The 22,630-nt window shown below is 42.4% G+C and overlaps 1 protein-coding gene across 3 annotated transcripts in view; it reads right to left on the bottom strand.

Annotated features, from left to right (window-relative positions):
- Positions 1 to 22,630, bottom strand: part of LOC112068084 (leucine zipper protein 1-like) — a 95,861-nt gene that overhangs the window by 13,870 nt on the left and 59,361 nt on the right. For all 3 annotated transcript variants that reach the window (XM_024135099.2, XM_024135098.2, XM_024135100.2), the window contains exon 3: positions 11,696 to 14,973. In XM_024135099.2, the coding sequence (XP_023990867.1) occupies positions 11,696 to 14,731 (3,036 nt within the window). In that variant the 5' untranslated portion in view covers positions 14,732 to 14,973. The remainder of the gene's footprint in view (positions 1 to 11,695; positions 14,974 to 22,630) is intronic.

Genomic DNA, 22,630 nt, shown 5'->3' with positions numbered 1-22,630 from the left:
AAGTACATACACTAAAAGGGTAAAAAAATATATGTTTTTAGCAACATAGTGGCATCTTTTTTTTTTTTAAAGACAACCCCAAACAAACACAAGGAGTTGGTTTGATGGTCAAATGTGATGTCATCAGCCTCCCCCCTTGCTTAAGGAGCAATAGAAACATAAGAGGAAAGACACCCCCCCCCCCCCCCTACTGACGGCTAACGAGGGGCAATTATAGATCTAAGGGCCGTGTTGCCGGCATGTTATTTATTTAATGTCTCGCTCGGCTGGAGATGAAAAGGTTGGTGGAGGGCTGGTGACCTTAGCATCGGAGCCCTGTGTTTGTTTTGACTGCGAGAGGAGCTGGGTAAGTTGAGTTGCACATTATCAAACAGAGCCTCGTCGGCCAACCAACAGATTAGACAATGACACTTCTGCAGCTTTGTTAAAGAGGGAGCCCTGACCAGACCCCTCATAATTAGCTGGACCCAGAAGTGACAGTTCAGAGCGCTACAACCACAACAAGCATCACTGTTGTGTGATGACCCATAGATCTAGTCATGCCTGGCTAGTGCTTGTATTAAAGAAGCATAACTTGAGCTAGTATGACTGATGAGCAGACACAAGACGGCCCAGACAGACCATTCCAATGACAGCTTTATCAATAAGTTTGTCGTTTCCCCTTCATAAGATATGCGCCATGGAAGATAAATATGAACATGCTCATAGGGTGAGGGGCATTGGGGGGGGGGGGGGGGGGCATGCGGGGGGGGGGGGAGTTGTCATTTTCACCTCATCTATTTGAGGCCTGTATAACCTTTAGCTGTAATACCTATAGATGTGCCTCCCCACTGCAAGTGGCTATGGACAAGAGAGGGAGAGGAATAATGAGGTCCTTTTGGCTAGAGCAGGGGTGTTCATGTGATATTTGAGTGACAAAAAAATAACATCTATGGGCAAAAAAAAACACTAAATAAACACATTTCTAGAAAGCATTATAGCTATGTGAATTGACATTTTATTTAAATTGAACGCATGCTTACTGCGTGCGTGCCAGTACATATCAGATTGACTCACATTCAACCGTAAATGTGAACAAGTTTGTCTCTCGTTGTCTGTTAATAAAAGTGAACGTGTCAGATAGTCGGCCTTCTCTCAGACATAATTACCAGACAACATCCATGCTTAATAAGCACTAAATATATCTGACACAGTTGTCTGCACTACATTGTGGGAATGGAGTCAAATGGAGGCCAGCTACACGGAGGTGTGCCTTTGAAACAATGCCCATCTTCAATTATGTCAGCAATAGCACACCGGTTGGCAGGTCACATGTTGGTAAGCTCTGGCACCAAAAAATTACCAGCAGGGGGGGGGGGGGGGGATCCTTGAGTTTTTTGTAAAAAAAAAAAAAAAAACTCCCTGTTGAGGTCTTTTCATTTTCATCCTCCCTCTCTTTTTTTGTCCCACCCTTTTGTCTTTGTGCTGACTTTCAGCACCAGAATCAGGCTTCAGAGAACTGCTATGCTAAGCTTAAGTTTTTTGAAGTCAATCGTAACAGCAGTAGCCTATCAACATACTGTACAATTCCCCATGTGTGTGGCGCATACAGCCTAGTTTGAGCAGAACTATCGGTCGGGCAGCAAGCATCGCGCAGCTCAAACAACTGGTTGTCCCGTGGAGCAGCTCACAGACGAATGACTGCGATAGAGTATTTAAAAAAAAAAAAAAAAATGTATATTTTTCACTTTATTTAACTGGCAAGTCAGTTAAGAACAAATTCTTATTTACAATGACGGCCTACACCGGCCAAACCCGGATGACACTGGGCAAAATTGTGGCCGCCCTCTGGGCTCCCAATTAGAGGTCGACCAATTATGATTTTTTCAATTTGCTGATACCGATTATCGGAGGACCAAAAAAAGCAGATATCGATTAAATCTGTATATATTTATAATAATGACAATTACAACAATACTGATGACCACTTTTATTTTAACTTAATATAACACATCAATAAAATCAATTTAGTCTCAAATAAATAATGAAACATGTTCAATTTGTTTTAAATAATACAAAAACAAAGTGTTGGAGAAGAAAGTAAAAGTGCAATATTTGCCAAAGCTAACGTTTAAGTTCCTTGCTCAGAACATGAGAGCATATGAAAGCTGGTGGTTCCTTTTAACATGAGTCTTCAAAATTCTCAGGTAAGAAGTTTTAGGTTGTAGTTATTATAGGACTATTTCTCTCTATACCATTTGTATTTCATATACCTTTGACTATTGGATGTTCTAATAGGTACTTTAGTATTGCCAGCCTAATCTCGGGAGTTGATAGGCTTGAAGTCATAAACAGCGCAATGCTTGAAGCACAGCGAAGAGCTGCTGGCAAATACAGGAAAGTGCTGTTTGAATGAATGCTTACGAGCGTGCTGCTGCCTACCACCGCTCAGTCAGACTGCTCTATCAAATCATAAACTTAATTATAATATAATAACACACAGAAATACGAGCCTTAGTTCATTAATATGGTCAAATCCGGAAACTATCATTTTGAAAACAAAACGTTTATTCTTTCAATGAAATACGAAACCGTTCTGTATTTTATCTAACGGGTGGCATCCCTAAGTCTAAATATTGATTTTACATTGCACAACCTTCAATGTTATGTCATAATAATGTACAATTCTGGCAAATTAATTACGGTCTTTGTTAGGAAGAAATGGTCTTCACACAGTTCGCAATGAGCCAGGTGGCCCAAACTGCTGCATATACCCTGACTCTGCTTGCACAGAACGCAAGAGAAGTGACAATTTCCCTAGTTAAAATAAATTCATATTGGCAGGCAATATTAACTAAATATGCAGGTTTAAAAATATATACTTGTGTATTGATTTTAATAAAGGCATTGATGTTTATGGTTAGGTGCAACGACAGTGCTTTTTTCACGAATGCGCTTGTTAAATCATCACCTGTTTGGCGAAGTAGGCTGTGATTCGATGATAAATTAACAGGCACCGCATAGATTATATGCAACGCAGGACAAGCTAGATAAACTAGTAATATCATCAACCATGTGTAGTTAACTACTGATTATGTTAAGATAGATTTATTTTTCTAAGATAAGTTTAATGCTACTTAGCAACTTACCTTGGCTCCTTGCTGCACTCGCATAACAGGTAGTCAGCCTGCCACGCAGTCTCCTCGTGGACTGCAATGTAATCGGCCATAATCGATGTCCAAAAATGCCGATTACCAATTGTTATGAAAACTTGAAATTGGCCCTAATTAAATCGGCCATTCCACATAGTCGGTCGACCTCTACTCCCAATCACGGCCGGATGTGATACAGCATGGATTCGAACCAGGGACTGTAGTGATGCCTCCTGCACTGAGATGCAGTGCCTTAGAACGCTGCACCACTCGGGAGCTGAAATAAATTGAACTCATTTCTCAAAACTCATGAAAAGAAAGCATCAGTGAGTCATATATCCTCCAACTTTACGCCTGTTTGTGTGTGCCCATGTGTGTTGTAGCCAGGGCACATGCCGTCAATTCTAAGGCTTTCCCAAAACAACGTCCCATTTATATGTTGACTCCAAAGTAGGCCTACCTGGCAGAAAAGTATCATGTAATTTGTAGCCTATCAATCAGGTGGAAATTTGTTTTTGCAAAGCATATTTTTCAATTTTTTTATAGTGTGATTTTGAGAGTGAAAACCTGAAAAGACTAGAGAACTCGGAAACTCGGAAACCCGGTCAGCATTCCAAATAACATTTTATTGGTCGCATACAGATTTAGCCGATGTTGTAGCGAAATGCTTGTGTTCCTAGCTCCAACAGTGCAGTAATACCTAACAATACATACAAATCTAAAAGTAAAAGAATGGAATTAAAAAATATAGAAATATTTGGATGTGCAATCTTGGAGTCCGGAGTATAAATATGTATATACTGTACATATTAAATGGGTAAAACACTATGTAAACATTATTAAAGTGACCAGAGTTCCATGTCTATGTACATAGGGCAGGATCCTCGAAGGTGCAGGAATGAGTAACCGGGTGGTAGCCGGCTAGTGCCAGTGACTAAGTTCAGGGCAAGGTACTGGGTGGAGGCCGGCTAGTGATGGCTATTTAACAGTCTGATGGCCTTGAGATAGAAGCTGTTTTTCAGTCTCTCGGTCCTAGCTTTGATGCACCTGTATTGACCTCGCCTTCTGGATGATAGCGGGGTGAACAGGCCGTGGCTTGGGTGGCTGAGGTCCTTGATGACCTTCTTGGCCTTCCTTTGACATTGGGTATTGTAGATGTCCTGAAAGGCAGGCAGTGTGCTCCTGGTGATGCGTTGGGCTGACCGCACCACCCTCTGGGGAGCCTTGCGGTTACAGACAGTGTAGTTGCCGTACCAGGCGTAGATACAGTCTGACAGGATGCTCTCAATGGTGCATCTGTAAAAGATTGAGGGTTTTAGGGGGGCCAAGCAGAATTTCTTCAGCCTCCTGAGGTTGAAGAGGCGCAACACCACACGATCTGTGGGGGTGGACCATTTCAGATAGTCAGTGATGTGTACGTCGAAGAACTTGAAGCTTTTCACCTTCTCGTGCTCCCTCTGCTGTATCCCGAAGTCCACAATCAGCTCCTTCATTTTGTTGGCGTTGAGGGAGAGGTTATTTTCCTGACACCACTACCCCTGGGCCCTCACCTCCTCTCTGTAGGTGGTCTCGTCGTTGTTGGAAATCAGGCCTGCCACTGTTGTGACGTCTGCAAACTTGATGATTGAGTTGGAGCGGGTGATTGAGTTGGAGCAGTCATGAGTAAACAAGGAGTACAGGAGGGGGCTGAGCACGCACCCTTGTGGGGCCCCTGTGTTGAGGATCAGTGTATTGGAGGTGTTGTTGCCTACCTTCACCACCTGGGGGCAGCCAGTCAGGAAGTCCAGGACCCAGTTGCACAGGGCGGGGTTCAGACCCAGGGTCCCGAGGTTAATGTTGAAGGCTGAGCTGAAGTCAATTAACAGCATTCCTACATAGGTAATCCTCATGTCCAGATGGGATACAGTAGTGTGCAGTGCGATGGTGATTGCATCCTATTGGGGCAGTATGCAGTGGGTCTATGGTGTCAGGTAAGGTGGAGGTGACATAGCTTCAGAACAAAGTTGACTACAATTACAAAGTTGCCAATGTTTTTGCAATTGATACAAACAAGCGATATTGAMTTKTATTTTGCTACTTGWAGGCTACTGTCTATAATGTCTCAATATACACTGAGTGCACAAAACATTAGGAACACCTGCTCTTTCCATGACAGACTGACTAGGTGAATCAAGGTGAAAGCTATGATCCCTTATTGATGTTAAATCCACTTCAATCAGTGTAGATGAAGGGGACGAGACAGGGTTAAAGAAAGATATTTAAGCCTTGAGACAGTTGAGACATGGATTGTGTGTGTGTACCATTCAGAAGCTGAATGGGAAAGACAAAAGATTTGAGTGCCTTTGAATAAGGTATGGTAGTAGGTGCCAGGCACACTGATTTGAGTGTGTCAAGAACTGCAACGCTGCTGGGTTTTTCACGCTCAACAGTTTCCTGTGTGCATCAAYATTGGTCCACCACTTAAAGGACATTCAGCCAACTTGATAGCTACGGAAAGCTTTGGAGTCAACATGGGCCAGCATCCCTGTGGAACGCTTCCGACACCTTGTAGAGTCCATGCCCCGACGAACTTAGGCTGTTCTGACGGCAAAAGGGGGTTCAACTCAATATTATGAAGGTGGTCCTAATGTTTTGTACACTCAGTGTATTTCATGTGCAGCCTAATGTGTGCAATTATGTGCCAAATCAGTGATTTAGTGTATTTTTATTGGGTAAGCATTAGAATAAGCCATCACAATATTTGCAGCCTTAAGTGGGAATATCCTCTACGTGCTCATCCATCATCAGTATTGTGAAATAATTATAATGTTAAGGAAAGATTTGAATGGAGAAAGCTGATCCAWTCTTTTGATCCTATTAGTATCGACACGTGTGCCAACGACGCACTTAGCGACCGCTCTCTCTGCGTGGTGTTTAAGGAAATATCGTTGGCCGTTGTAGGAAAAATGCATTGTTAAAAACACTCGTYAGCCTAAAAAAAATGAGCTGAACATAACAGTATGCCAGTGGAAGGTAGGATAGTAGTGGTTTGTGACTACTATGATTTCCCATTGTAGCCAATTCAATTGCAGAAATTCCATTACTGATTTGTCGGTAATTCCATTACCGATTTGGTAACAGAATGAGTTTTAGTCACTTAATTCAGAAACAAACTTGATATCAGTAAAAACACTAACTAAATTGGTAGGTCTACCTTTATTTCTGACTTCTGTGAACTTTCATTATCCTCATTCCTCATGAGGGAGAAAAATMTGAAAATATCTCAAAGATACGTGGGTTTTTCGTAACAGAATTACAAGGCTGAAGGCAATGTTTCTTAAACTTACAGAAGGCAAAAAAATTATCCAAATATAACGGTTGATATTAGTTGGCAGTGGTCTTTACTTCAGCATTGTTGTGTGTTGATGCATTTCTAATACCTTTATAGACTTTATCTGGTAGACCCTTGTCCATCTGTTCAACCAGAAAATACKAACATTTGCTTACTCCACATTTAAAAATAAATAAATAAATAAACTCTTTCACTTGACACCCAAAATGCACATGCTTCTATGAACTTCACGTTGGCGCTTATGGGTCCTTTTAGATGGAAATGCCCATATCCAACCAGACGTTAAAAGGCCTATTTTAACCATGAAAAAGATTTGTCTAAATTGAATTGTCCATGTTACACACAAGGATATACCATGACATTTGAAATGCTTAATTTAATAAAACAACACACTTTAGAATGTTGTATTTATGTATGGTGCACTGAGCTACTGGTGCTTCAGACGTCACGTGGCATGGACAGTAGCCTACATTGTTTACAGTTGCGGACTGTAAATGTAACCTAGAGTTCTGAGGATGCGCAAAGTGATTGTTTAATTTTCAAGGTAATTTTCTCTCTCATCAGTAATGCGTTGCGTTTTACATGAAAAGGCATTTTACTATTATAGGCCATTTAGCCCTTCGGMCAGCCCTGACAATGGTATGCTAATCAAATAGCGATTACAAAGTGGGTGGGTCGAGCCCTGAATGCTGATTGGCTGACAGCCGTGGTGTATCAGAACGTATACCACGGGTATGACAAAACATTGAATTTTACTGCTCGAATTACGTTGGTAACCAGTTTCTAATAGCAATAAGGCACCTCGGGGGTTTGTGATATGGCAAATATACCACGGCTAAGGGCTGCGTTGCGGCGTGCATAAGAACGTGCATAGCCCTTACACAGCCTGGAGGTGTGTTGGGTCATTGTCCTGTTGAAAAACAAATGAGAGTCCCACTAAGCCCAAACCAGATGGGATGGCGTATCGGTGCAGAATGCTGTGGTAGCAATGCTGGTTAAGTGTGCCTTGCATTCTAAATAAATCACAGACAATGTCACCAGCAAAGCATCCCCACACCATAACACCTCCTCCATATTTTACGGTGGGAAATACACATGCGGAGATCATCCGTTCACTTACTCTGCGCCTCACAAAGACATGGCGGTTGGAACCAAAAATCACACATTTGGACTCCAGACCAAAGGACAAATTTCCACCGGTCTAATGTCCTTTGCTCGTGTTTCTTGGCCCAAGCAAGTCTCTTCTTCTTATTGGTGTCCTTTAGTAGTGGTTTCTTTGCAGCAATTCAATCATGAAGGACCCTCTGCACACATTGACGACAGCCACCCTCGAAGCATCGTTACCCATTGCTCCACAAAAGCCGCGGCTCTTGCAGAGCAAGGGGAACAACTACTTCAAGGTCTCAGAGCGAGTGACGTCACCGGTTGAAACCCCGCTAACTAGCTAGCCATTTCACATCGGTTACATTAACATAATCACTAGTTAACTACACATGGTTGATGATATTACTAGTTTATCTAGCTTGTCCTGCGTTGCATATAATCGATGCYTTGCCTGTTKAATTTATCATTGAATCACAGCCTACTTCGCCAAACGGGTGATTTAACAAGCGCWTTCGCGAAKAAAGCACTGTCGTTGCATCAATGTGTACCTAACCATAAACATCAACYCCTTTCTTAAAATCAATACACAAGTATATATTCTTAAACCTGCGTATTTAGTTAATATTGCCTGCTWACATGAATTTATTTTAACTWGGGAAATTGTGTCACTTCTCTTGCYTTCTGTGCAACAGAGTCAGGYTATATGCAGCAGTTTGGGCCACCTGGCTCGTTGCAAACTGTGTGAAGACTATTTCTTCCTAACAAAGACAGCCAACTTCGCCAAACGGGGGATGATTTAACAAAAGTGCATTTGTGAAAAAAGCACAATCGTTGCACGAATGTTTCCTAACCATTAACATCAATGCCTTTCTAAAAAATTATACACAGAAGTATATTTTTTTAAACCTGCATATTTAGTTAAAAGAAACTCATGTTAGCAGGCAATATTAAACTAGGGAAATTGTGTCACTTCTCTTGCGTTCATTGCACGCAGAGTCAGGGTATATGCAACAGTTTGGGCCGTCTGGCTCGATGCGAACTAATAAGCCAGAATTTTACGTAATTATGACATAACATTGAAAGTTGTGCAATGTAACAGCAATATTTAGACTTATGGATGCCACCCGTTAGATAAAATACGGAACGGTTCCATATTTCACTGAAAGAATAAACGTTTTGTCTTCAAAATGATAGTTTCCGGATCCATATGAATGACCTAAGGCTCGTATTTCTGTGTGTTATTATATTATAATTAAGTCTATGATTTGATAGAGCAGTCTGACTGAGCGTTGGTAGGCAGCAGCAGGCTCGTAAGCATTCATTCAAACAGCACTTTCCTGTATTTGCCAGCAGCTCTTCGCTATGCTTCAAGCATTGCGCTGTTTATGACTTCAAGKCTATCAACTCCCGAGATTAGGCTGGCAATACTAAAGTACCTATTAGAACATCCAATAGTCAAAGGTATATGAAATACAAATTGTATAGAGAGAAATAGTCCTATAATAACTACAACCTAAAACTTCTTACCTGAGAATATTGAAGACATGTTAAAAGGAACCACCAGCTTTCATATGTTCTCATGTTCTGAGCAAGGAACTTAAACGTTAGCTTTTTTACATGGCACATATTGCACTTTTACGTTCTCCTCCAACACTTTGTTTTTGCATTATTTAAATCAAATTGAACATGTTTCATTATTTATTTGAGACTAAATTGATTTTATTGATGTATTATATTAAGTTAAAATAAAAGTGTTCATTGTTCATTCAGTATTGTTGTAATTGTCATTATTACAAATATATATATATATATTTTTTTTAAATCAGCCGATTAATCGGTATCGGCTTTTTTTGGTCCTCCAATAATCGGTATCGGCGTTGAAAAATCATAATCGGTCGACCTCTACTCTGAACAGTTGAGGTTGAGATGTGTCTGTTAAACTCTGTGAAGCATTTATTTGGTCTGCAATTTCTGAGGCTGGTAACTCTAATGAACTTATCCTCTGCAGCAGAGGTAACTCTGGGTCTTCCATTCCTGTGGTGGTCCTCATGAGAGCCAATTTCATCATAGCGCTTGATGGTTTTTGCGACTGCATTTGAAGAAACTTTCAAAGTTCTTTAAATTTTCCGTATTGACTGACCTTCATGTCTTAAAGTAATGATGGGCTGTCGTTTCTCTTTGCTTATTTGAGCTGTTCTTGCCATAATATGGACCGGATCTTTTACCCCTACCTTGTCACAACACAACTGATTGGCTCAAACGCATTAAGGAGGAAAGAAATTCCACAAATTAACTTTTAAGAAGGCACACCTCTTAATTTAAATYTATTCCAGGTGACTACCTCATGGAGCTGGTTGAGAGAATGGCAAGAGTGTGCAAAGCTGTTATCAAGGGAAATTGTGGTTATTTGAAGAATCTCAAATATAAAATATATTTTGATTTGTTTAACACTTTTTTGGTTACTACATGATTCCATATGTGTTATTTCATAGTTTTGATGTCTTCACTATTATTCTAAAGTAGAAAATAGTAAAAATAAAGAAAAACCCTTGAATGAGTATGTGTTCTAAAACTTTTGACTGATAGTGTATATATARTTTTCGATTAGCATTTCAAATGCCCTTTCCATCCCTATTATGGGGTTATTTTCTGTTTATGGATCCTTATTTTATTTGATGGCAAACCCACCACTGGTGTGCGTGGCCAAAGAGCTCTATTTTCATGTCATCTGACCATAGCACCGGTTCCAATCCAAGTGCCAATGCCATTTCACAAACTCCCGGCTTTTACATTTGTTGGATTATATGAAAATGGCAGGATAGTCGAAAACAGCCGCCGATTTTAACTGGCTCACCTCTCGGTTCATCACCATCAGGCTCAACCCCTTAGAACTTCCCCCTACATTGTGGACTTCAAAGCGCAAGCAAAGKAGCGAAAGTGATTTAAAAAAGGAAGTGAGTTTAGAAAATCTGAAAGTACGCATCTTAGAAATWGTTTTCACAWATAAACTTTATATGCCTGAACTCCGAATCAATTTGGCTTCGCAAAAATAATATAGTTAGGGTGATTGGCAATTTTCGCAATCTAATACAACTGTCACAGGCTCGCTCCCTCACGGTTTCCACTAGCTTTCCACAGATTCCAGAGGCACAAAGTKAAAAAAATGAAGAACAAAACACTTTTTGGTCTTAATTTAAGGTTAGGCATAAGGTGTGGTTAGGTTTAAAATCAGATTTTAAAGAAGAGATATTGTAGAAATACACACGGTTTATGACTTTGTGGCTGRGTTAACTAATGACCACCTTCTCCCGCCTTGATTTAGAGCCACACCTGATTTGTTTGATTCACTCAGAATTTGAATTGATTAGCATGTCACTCAGTAAATCCACACCCCCTAACTTCCAAATAGTCCCAAACTGTTACTAGGCTCTATGCACCTGCAATTCAACCCCGGGGACGAGGTTAAGATCCCTCCCAACGTGTTCTCCAATCTCATAAAACATTTTAGAAAAAAGCTCAGTGCCTTTCCCTCGCAAGGTGAAGTATTGAAAGGTATTGAAAAAAGGGGTGCCACATTTTTTTGGGGGAAAAAAATGCATTACTTGTAAAACAAAAATCTTTCTCTGAGCAATTGAATTATTTCACTATTCAAATATCATTTAGAAAAAATGTTGAGCATATAAATATAGCTCAGTATTTGTAATATTTACTTTATACTGAYCACCACTTCAAGGACATTTTTATCATATTAATAGAGCCAAATACAGTATCCCTATACATTTCCTTGCCAAGACTCAATTACCAGATATGTAACAGGCTTAAGAACTATTGTAAGCAGATGGTATAAGAACAGTAACTTCTGTTGATTTTGAAAGGAGTATTTTTTCCATTCTTCAAAAGACTGAAAATCCTGAGTATGTATCATTTGCCAAATGCTGGCAACAATCTGCTGTTCACCTTTTAGTCTGAAATTAAACAAATGGTGTTTTGTTTGAGTCAGATTAGTGGAGTGACAGAAATCTAAAAACACTGAGCAGAATTATTTCCTCATGTTTGATACTAAATTGTGGGGGCTCCACAAGGTCTGCTAATACTTTTCAAAGACAGTTTGTACAGAAGTTAAACTCACCATGGGTTGTGTCTGCCGGGGTGTGAGCTCCTGAGAACTGACAGGCTCGTGYGGGATACTCCTCTGCATAACTCCCTCAGTTGGTGACAGAGAGCTCTTGGTCCGGCGCACCGGCTCTGCAATGTCCCTGGTGGTCACCACACTGTTCTTAATCCTGCGCATGTACAGCTCTGCTGGCGATGGCTTGGCTGCCCGTGATGTAGAGGCCCCTGTGGCATTAACCTTCTCCTCCTTGTCCAGGACAGTGGTGGCGCGGTACGCCCTCCACGTGGTGGCCGACTCTACCTCATCCTCAGAACCCACCCCATCCAGCCTGGCTCCCTGGCCAGGCTCGTCCACGGATGCCGCCCCCCTGTTCCTCCAGGTGCTCCGCACAGTCAGGTTTCTCATCTCTGGGAGACCGTCGTCCTGGGAGGTGTGGTGGCCGTGGTGTTGGCTCCTCCAGCTGGTGACGGTGGTAGTGCTGCTACTGCTGCTCCCGAAACCTGACTCTGTGTCGTTGTTGAAGTCTGAGATGGTCTCCGTTGACTGGAGGCTGAAGCTGCTTTGGGAGCATAGGTGCGTCTCCGCACGGGCCTTCCCTAGCACCCCTGGTTGATCTGTTTCGTCCGGGTCATCCATGGATGGCCGGAGGGTGATCTCACTCTTGGGAATGGAGATCTCATAGGGGATGGAGATGCTCCCCCTGTGCTCACTGGGCCCGATGACAATGTTGCTAGTGGACGTGTGGCGTTCCTTGACTGGTGGCTCGCTGGATACACTGCTGCTGCGGCTGCTGGTCCTGGAAGAGCTGGGATCGTTGGGGTAGATAGTGATGCTGCTGGTCATCTTGTTGGTGGTCAGGACAGGTTTCGTGGAGATTTTGGGCTTGCCATTGGAGGTCAAGAACTCTGCCCCGACTCCGGATATCATAACTTCCTTCCTATCAATCTCCACAATGGCCGGCTTGATGACTGCCTTTGACCTCAGGGCCTCCCGTGGGCTGCAGACCCTGCGGACCTCTATCCCTGCTGGGGTGTGAGTGGGCTCCAGAGACCCTCCTTCTGCCATCAACAGCCTGTTCTGCTCCTCGTCAATAGAGCTCCTGGTGGAGGAATCCTCTGACTGGGAGTCTTGTAGGCGAGAGTATCTAGAGTACTTGGGAGGGTTGGAGGTTCTGCTACTCAGTGCTGCCACCTCAGACACAGGCTCTGGTTCTGAGGGCCTGGACCCAGTGGATTCAGTCTCAGAGGCTGAAGAGTGACCCTCAGACCCATGATCACTGACCAGCGGGGACACATGGGACTTGTAGGCAGTGTACGACCCATTGGCCTGTGAGAGGTTTGACACTGGAGGAGCCTCTTGAACCAGGTCCACAGACACCAGGTCAGACGCAGAAGCATCCTTTTCAGGGCGGGAGACTGTGTTGCTCTTGCTTGAGCTTTCAGGCACCACAACAGAATTGTTTGACTCACCGTCACAACCAACATTCAATCTAGAAAACTTATCCACTTGGCTCTTTTTGKTTTCACTCTCACTTGGTTTCTGAGATGTCTTCCATGGCTTCTGGTCATTAGCTGCTGGAGGGTAGCGATTAAGAACCGAGACCTTCTTGCTGTCACTCAAAGACGTGCTAASAGGAGTATGGGCTCCTCCCCTTGTTGTTTTGTCCTCCACCCTTCTCCCTATTTCTTTCACTACATTGTCAGAGGCAGTTGAGGCTCCAGTCTTTGGTGTCCTCCTGCTCTTGTGTGAAGGACTGAGTGCCCTCCTGACAGYCTTCGGAGAACTTTCCTCAGAGTTGCTCAGCTCTTTGCTCCTCAGCTTGGTCTCCCTCTTGTGCTGCGGGGACAGCTCTCTGCTCTTGTACTTGGGGACGCCTGGCTCTGCAGCTGCAGCACTCCTGTACTTAGGCTTGTCCTGCCTGAAACCACCCCGGACATTGATCTCTTCATTCTCTGCCTTGCCATTCTCAAGGACCTTTGCTGGACTGCTAAGCCCTCCATTGCCGTGACTGCTGCCACTGCACAGCTGCATTCTAAGCTTCTCCACCTGATCGTTGAGGGCTCGGCTGCGGGACCTCTCCTGTTGGAACTTCTCCTGCAGCTCTCCGTTCTTTGACTCTGTGTTCTTGAGATTCTCCTCCACCAGTTCCAGTTGCTTCAGCCGGTTCTTCAGCCTCTCAACTTCCTGGGTGAGTTCCTTGACTTTGTTGTCTTCCTGGCCATCAAGGCTGTTCTTCTCGTTTTCMGACTTATTCCTTAGCCCAACGTCATCGCCCAGTTTCAGGTAGTCCACGCTCTTCTTGCGCCCTAGCTTGCTAGTCAGGCCAGATGAGAGGTCACCTTCAATGCGGAGGTCCCTCAAGTCTGTGCGGCTGGGATCWGCTCGGCCGATCCTGTTCTTCTGACAATCCAGCTTTTCTGTCAGTTTTAGTATACACTTCTCATCCTCCCTTTGCTTCTCCAGGAGCCTCTTCCTCTCACTCACAAAAGTCTGAGTGAGGCCCTTGAGCTGCTCCAGCTCCCCTGCCAGGAACTTCTCAGCCCGGTCCAGCCTTACCTCTGATGCATCCACTTCRATCACACGGGCCTTGAGGGCCTCAAGCTCAGAGGAGAGCTTCCGGGTCAGGTTCTTCTCTTCGTTGAGATTGAGGCACAGCTGGCTGCAGTCTGACTTGCTCTTGCCGAAGGCCTCTTCCAACTTCTCCAGCTCAGCCATCCTTCTCTGCAGGCGCTCAATCTCAGACTTTAGGTCCTTGGTCAAGCTCTCCTCCTCCTCCAGTTTCTCCCTCACTGTGCGGCAGAGATCCTCTGCCTTGCACACCTCCTCATCTTTGCCTTCAATCCTCAGCAGCCGCTTGCGCAGCGCCTCTACATCGCCCAGCATGGAGGAGTTGCTGCCCTCTGCCTGGATGATCTTGTCCTGCAGATCCAGCAGCTCATCTTCAGACTTCTGGAGCTTGTTGGTGGCCTCCTCAAGCTCATCCAACCGTCGTCCCAGGCTTTGCAGCTTGTGCCGCAGGTGGCGACTCGTTATGTCTTTGTTTTCAGACATCACAGATATTATTGCTGTTGTCTTCTATATGGAAAGGGGAAATTATTTTACTACTTTTTGGGACGTCCACATTTGTGTGGCAGTCCTTCTTCTCTGGTTAAAATGATGAGTCACAAGTCCGTAATGTTGAGTTGTGTTCAGTCCCTTTCTCCTCTCCACACAATGTCTTCTCCCTTTTTCTTTGGTTGGTTCTTATTCCSTCAACTCCCCTCAGCTTGATGGTCAACATGGGTGTCTATCACCTGAAAGAAAAAAATAACAGAGTTGCAACAAAATTAGAAATGATTACTGACTGACCTCAATGTCAAAGTGATTCTGAGGATCAGCAAACATTTCAGTAACTGTTGAACACATAAGAACCGAGAAGAGGGTGAAAGAGTGTAGTCCACAGAGAGTGAGAAATGGTTTGACTGTACATGATTGCACAGTGTAGCAGACCTGCACACTCAGCATATGGTTTCACAGTTCCGCCTGATTACTGCAACACAAACCATGAGAAGAGCTGGGCCGGCCCAAACACACCCAGTAATGCAAAGGGCTGGGGCAAATGGGTGTGAAAAAAAAGATGACCAGCGTAATTCAGCACGTACACACATACACAAGTGCTCACACATAGTAAACGCACACAGTCACCTAGTCAGATGATTAAGAAGATCACTACAACCAAAATGACATGCTATGACAGCAATTCCACAAAGATACCTTTTACCTTGCCTAGTCGTATGGCCACTGGAGAGTAGCATTCAAAAGAACGCTACCCCCCCCCCCCCCCCCACTGTCTGCCTCCTGCAGCCTCTGCCAATGTCCCAGCATTGATTTCTCTGCCGTTTTGCCGACAGCAGTACATCAAAACGACAAGCTTCCACTCACATGGCTGTCACCATGGCAACATGCATAGGGCATTGCTACACACACCACTCATGATCAGGACCAAGGAGAGATACACTGAGTGTACAAAACATTAGGAACATGCTCTTCCATGACAGATTGACCAGGTAAAAACTGTGATCCCTTATCGATGACACCTGTTTAAATCCACTTCAATAAGTGTAGATTAAGSGGAGGAGACAGGTTAAATAYGGATTTGTATAAGCCTTGAGACATAAGCCTTGAGACATGAGTTGTGTATGTGTGCCATTCAGAGGGTGAATGGGCAAGACAAAATATTTAAGTGCCTTTGAACAGGGTATGGTAGTAGGTGCCAGGCACTCTGGTTTGTGTGTGTTAAGAGCTGCAGCTGCTGGGGTTTTCACGCTCAACAGTTTTGCGTGTGTATCAATAATGGTCCACCACCCAAAGGACYTCCAGCCAACTAGACAACAGTGGGAAGCATTGGAGTCAACACGGGACAGCATAATTGGAACGCTTTCGTCACCTTGTAGAGTCCATGCCCTGACGAATTGAACTGTTGAGGGCAAAAGGGGGTGCAACTCAATAGTAGGAAGGTGTTCCTAATGTTTTGTGCACTCAGTGTATACAGTGCCTTCAGAAAGTATTCACAAGGGTTGTGCCGGTCATGAAATTTGGTCAGCCAGTGATAATAATAACTTCCGGTCTCACAGTAATTTACCATTAATTAACATAAACACATTTAGCATCTTCTGGCAGTATGTGTAGATCATACGTATATCTCAGCCCTTTATTTTTGTCTATCTCCCCATATTTTAGATCCAATCAGCTTTACTGCCAGTGTAACGGATGTGAAATGGCTAGCTAGTTAGCGGGTACGCGCTAATAGCGTTTCAATCAGTTACGTCACTTGCTCTGAAACCTAGAAGTAGTGTTGCCCCTTGCTCTGCAAGGGCCGCGGCTTTTGTGGAGCGATGGGTAACGACGCTTCGTGGGTGACTGTTGTTGATGTGTGCAGAAGGTCCCTGGTTCGCGCCCGAGGTCGGGGCGAGGGGACGTACTAAAGTTATACTGTTACACCTGGCCTTTTGTTGTTGTAACATCACATGTTTAAGTTACCTGACTTGTGTTCTCTTGTTTTTGTTTCAAATTGCTTGTAAATGGTGGCCTGTATTTTTAGCCTGATGCAGAACTTTGGAACWTTTACATTTTAAAAAGTCTAATAAATCTATGTAATATAGCCTACACCAATGTTCGTCAACTAGGTTTGGCCTCTGTCTTAACAATTTTCTGAGCTAATAGTCGGCGGGCCAGAAAATAATTAGTGTATAATATTACCAAATGAATTGGCCTACACTACAAACTGAACAACATTTAACACTGAATGTATTATGTACTAATCATATGTGACAATAACATAATTTCGATCTGATTAAGCTCATAAAATCACCATGTCTCTATTCAATTATTATTTTTGTCTATTTCTAAGTGCGTTGATTGGTGGGGAAAAACAGGTCTACGTAGCCACCTGTAGGCTACACTACTTTTTCCTAACGTCAACATTCTTTCYGAAAAATTAGCTGGATAGCAAGAGAAAATGTCGCTCTCAAAAAGTATCAAAAGAAAGGTGGAAAATTAAAATGGAAGTTTCAGGGAAGAACGTACAGAGCGATATGCATTCATCTTACCATATTTTCCCAATGCCAAGCAAGTGTGTCTTATTTGCAATGATTATGTTGCTGTTAGCGAATTATTAAATCTCAGARGTCATTCTGAGTCCCGTCACAGACAGAGGCCCAACACAGAAACATTGAAGCCTTAACTGCAAGCTACACACCTTTTTTGGCTGACATATTCTGTCACTTAWAACAGGTTAAATATGTAGTTACAAGGAAGAGGGAAAACTGTTGTGGACATGGTGGGAAAAAATTGAGGCCTTACTAGGAAGCTTGAGTCATTCGATTTGGAAACGACAGGCAGAGGGTCCAGGCCGCAGCATTGTCACGGAGGTGGAAGATTTTCATGAAACAGCTAACAACRTCTCCACCAGATTTGAAGACTATATCATGCCAAAAGATATTGTGTTTGTATGTGATCCTCTCAGTCCACCCAGGTGGAGAATTCTCCTCCCTTGCTAAGAAAACGATACCCTCAAACTGAAATGATTTAATTCCAGACATCGAGCCAAATCAGGGATGCGCTCAGGAGTGCCGAGTGCTTGTGTGCATTGTGGGCGGCATGCTCAGAGGAATACAGCATAATAAAGAAAATGTGCATTTTATGTGCTAACAATGTTTGGATCGACTTACACCTGCGAGTCCTCATTTTCCTCTATGAACGCAATCTAGACTCACGACAGGAACCGGCTTTCACATAAGTCAATCGAGGTTAAAATCACATCCATCTTACCCGACATCCACAAGATCGTGTCCGAGGGGAAATGCAACTTTTCCCATTGAGTAAGTAACTTAGCGGCCTATATAACTGTACGTAGTAAATACTAACATTATTGTGAGTGCTTATCCAGGAATATTTAGATCTCAATCTGACGGTATTTTCTGTTTATTATGTATGCTACAGTTTTGGCCAGTTACAAATTGTAAGTAGGCCTAATAAAAAAAGCCCACTTCTAATAGGCCATATCTTTTTTGTGAAAGATTCTGTTAAGCCTCATAGTCTAAGCCTACCTCAGCCAGTTAAGTTATTTTATATAGACATAAGCCCTCTTGTTGTTTGTAAAGTCAAATTACAATGAAGATTGTTGAAATGAATGACTTGACTGGTGTAGTTTTTCTCCATATGTTGCTGGGCAACACTGATATAACAAGTCAGCTATATGTTCAGCACCAGGCGCTGTTCACCTATTGATTGCGCTGCTGTTGCAGCTTTACGTTTCAGCAGCACCACAAAATGTTCCGCTGCTTGCTTTATTAGCCGACTCCTGCATTCTCTCTCCTCATGAAGTTAAAATMTAACTTTTGCATTGTTTAGGTAGGGTGACTTCCTTCTTGGGGCAATGCATTTGGSCTGAAAAAAAATATTCATAATTAATTTGGGGGGCTTTCGGGGGCCAAATAATATTTCTGGCCTATAACATCACAATAAATCCATTAGTTATTTAGACAGGTCTAAGGAAACATGGTATGAAGAAAATGTAACCTATTTCAGAAGAACAGAAGAGCATACTCAGTTGTCCTTATGTTAGGCCCGGATCTGGCTATGCCATATGGCTGTGGGCTTCACTAGTTCATTTAGAAGACAAGACTGGCTTAGAATTCCGTGGCATTATTTTATAGCATGAAGAATATAATTGAACATATCCTATATATATTTTATTGAGCTATTTTCTCCAAACGARTTCAGGYAGTYCGCACTTTCGGCTATTCTGTGTTGAGCGGTTAACAAAGAAACAAGTACTCCTATATGCTTCATTTAGTTACAGTGCATTCAGAAATTATTCAGACCCCTTGACTTTTTCCACAATTTGCTACGTTACAACCTTATTCTAAAATTAATTAAATTGTTTTTTTCGTCATCAATCTACACACAACACCCCATAATGACAAAGCAAAAACAGGTTTAGATTTTTTTMCAAATTTATTTWWAAAAACACAGATCACATTTACATAGGTATTCAGACCCTTTACTCAGTAATTTGTTGAAGCACCTTTGGCAGCGATTACAGTCTCGGGTCTTCTTGGGTATAACGCTACAAGCTTGGCACGCCTGTATTTGGGGAGTTTCTCCCATTCTTCTCTGCAGATCCTCTCAAGCTCTGTCAGGTTGGATGGGGAGCGTGTCACTGCACAGCTATTTTCAGGTGTCCCCAGAGATGTTCGATCGGGTTCAAGTCCGGGCTCTGGCTGGGCCACTCAAGGACATTCAGAGACTTATCTGGAAGCSACTACTGCACTGCGTTGTCTTGGCTGTGTGCTTAGGTTTGTTGTCCTGTTAGAAGATTAACATTTGTCCTAGTCTGCGGTCCCGAGTGTTCTGGAGCAGGTTTTCATCAAGGATCTCTCTGTACTTTGCTCTGTTCATCTTTCCCTCGATACTGACTAGTCTCCCAGTCCCTGCCGCTGAAAAACATCCCCACAGCATGATGCTGCCACCACCATGCTTCACCATAGGGATGGTGCCAGGTTTCCTCCAGACGTGAACAGTTTGTATTCAGGCCAAAGAGTTCAATCATGGTTTCATCAGACCAGAGAATGTTTCTCATGGTCAGAGTCCTTAGGTGCCTTTTGGCAAACTCCAAGCAGGACGTCATGTGCCTTTTACTGAAGAGTGGCTTCCGTCTGGCCACTCTACCATAAAGCCTGATTGTGTGGAGTGCTGCAGAATGGTTGTCCCTCTGGAGCTCTGTCAGAGTGACCATTGGGTTCTTGGTCACCTCCCTGACCAAGAATGGTATTATGGGTATTGTGTGTAGATTGATGAGGGGAAAATAATTCAATCAATTTTAGATTAAGGCTGTAATGTAACAAAATGTGGGAAAAGCAAAGGGTCTGAATACTTTCCAAAAGCACTGTAACTTTAGTTGTGATACAAAGTTTGAGCTATACGTTTTGATTTTTAAAACATTCTAAGGCTGCATGATGTGACTAATGATGATTTGAAAAAAAGTTTATGAAAAGCATGAGCTCTGCTAGTTTTTGCGCAAGCTGTACACAATTCTCTCATTCACAATTTGACATGCACTTAATAATGCCTCGAATTTCCTGGCTGCATTCCCTTTGGGTCCATAAGCCACCCTAAAAAAACAGATCAGAACGTTTAGCTTAAAATGTTGATTAACTTCTCTAGGGGAGGCAGCATTTTCACGTTTGGATGAAAAGCATACCCAAATTCAACTCCAGCTACTCATCCCCAGAAGAAAAGATATGCATATTATCAGTAGATTTGGATAGAAAACACTCTGAGTTTCTAAAACGTTTAATCATGTCTGTGAGTAACAGAACTTATTTAGCAGGCAAACCCAGAGGACCAAACCATTCAGATTTTTTTTTTGTTGAGGTCACTCTTTTCAATGAGTTTTTCATTGGGAACCAGATTTAAGCGAATTGCTTGCAAATTCCTACGCCTTCCACTGGATGTCAACAGTCCTGAGAAATTGGTTGAGGTTATTTCCTTTGTGTAATGAAGAAATACGGCCCATCTTGAAGTCGAGTCACTCTAGGTGTCCTGTTGATTGAAGCGCATGACCAGAAGGATGCTACATTTGGTTTTAATCCTGTATTGAACACAGATCATCCCGTCTTCAATTTTATTGATTATTATCGTTTTTAAAAAATACCTAAATTGTATTACAAAAGTAGTTAGAAATTTTTTGGCAAAGTTTACAGGTAACCTTTGAGATATTTTTGTCGTCACGTTTGAGCAAGTTGGTAGCCTGTGTTCATGGAATCAACGCGCCATAAGAAATACATGGCATTTTGGATATATAGAACGGAATTAATCGAACAAAAGAGCCATTGTTGTATGTTTATGGGACATATTGGAGTGCCTTAAAATATAGGAGAGCGCACACTCTACGGAGCTCAGCATGCTTAAAAATATTTAATTACCAACGTTTCACACAAGCTGTCTTCATCAGGGTACAATTGGAGTGCCAACAACAGCAGCTCGTCAAAGGTTAAGGCATGAATTATATTTTTATTTCTCGCGTTTTGTTGGTCTCGCCTGCTGGGTTGAAATATGCTTATCTCTTGTTTACAATGTTGCATACTCAGACAATAGCATCGTATGCTTTCGCCCGAAAAGCCTACTTGAATTCTGACATGTTGGCTGGATTCACAACCAGTGTATCTTTAATTTGGTAATATTTCATGTGTGATTTAATGAAAGTTTGATGTTTATAGTAATTTTCAATAGTAATTAATTTGAACATGGCGCTCTGCATTTTCTCAGGCTTTTTGCCAAGTGAGACAAATAGCGTCTTGCCTAAACTCAGATTTTTGGATATAAATATGAACTTACGAACAAAAAAATACATGTTATTGTGTAACATGAAGTCCTAATGAGTGTCATCTGATGAAGATCATCAAAGGTTAGTGATTACATTTTATCTCTATTTCTGCTTTTTGTTACTGCTCTCTTTGGCTGGAAAAATGGCTGTCTTTTCTGTGACTTGGCTCATACCTAACATAATCGTTTGGTGTGCTTCGTCGTAAAACTTTTTGAAATCGCGACATTGGCCTCGATTTTACAAGTGTAGCTTAAGAATGGTGTAAAAATACTTGTATGTTTGAGGAATTTAAATATGGGTATTCTCTGTTTTTTGAATTTGGCGCCGCTGTTCACTGGCCTGTCTGACAGGGTGGGACGCTACCGTCCCACAACCCTAGAGAAGTTAACTATTAATGCTATTCTTCACATTATTAGCGCACCAATCACACCACATGCCGTGAATGTTCCATTGGCAGGAAAACACCACTCAAAGTGACCGCAAATGTAATTATGCATTGCTAATGCATTATGTTTAAAGTTTGCATTTTTGATGTGAGAATATTTTCCTCCAAAACTGGAAACCTCACACGCTTGCGCATGTATGTATGCCAGTTAGGCCTTAACACCCGTTGTAAAGCGGATTAAATGTGCTTAATTTTAAGAATTTATTTGGCCACTTTAGTTCTGATTACAAACCTTATCAAAATACATAGGCCTATGGGCTAGGCTACATGAGGTGTTTAACTATGATTTGAAAATGTTGCAAAAATAAATAAGCACTGCCTGTTTCTTTCCTTAAGCTGGGCATCATTCACAAGTGATATAGCTAATATTGTCACCCATCAGACTATTCCTGATTTTATCTCGTCTTTACACTAAATAATMAATGTSTGTAATTTGTTTTGATTTAGAATGGACCATTAGCATGCACCTGTCTCAAAACAGGGGKAGGGGAAAAAAATACAAGTCATRTATGCACTTAAATAGCGAATGGAGYACGCTTTTCCCGTGGTTTATTTTCATGCCAGTTATACTCCTGTTTTAAAGAGAAGCAATGTGCTTAATATTAGGGAAGTTGAGAAATAAATAGTAGGCCTAGCC

This window comes from Salvelinus sp. IW2-2015, unplaced genomic scaffold, assembly GCF_002910315.2.
Source record: "Salvelinus sp. IW2-2015 unplaced genomic scaffold, ASM291031v2 Un_scaffold83, whole genome shotgun sequence".
NCBI classification, from domain to species: domain Eukaryota; kingdom Metazoa; phylum Chordata; class Actinopteri; order Salmoniformes; family Salmonidae; genus Salvelinus; species Salvelinus sp. IW2-2015.
Note: the sequence above shows the minus strand (reverse complement) of the source record. Positions and strands in the feature narration are given on the sequence as shown.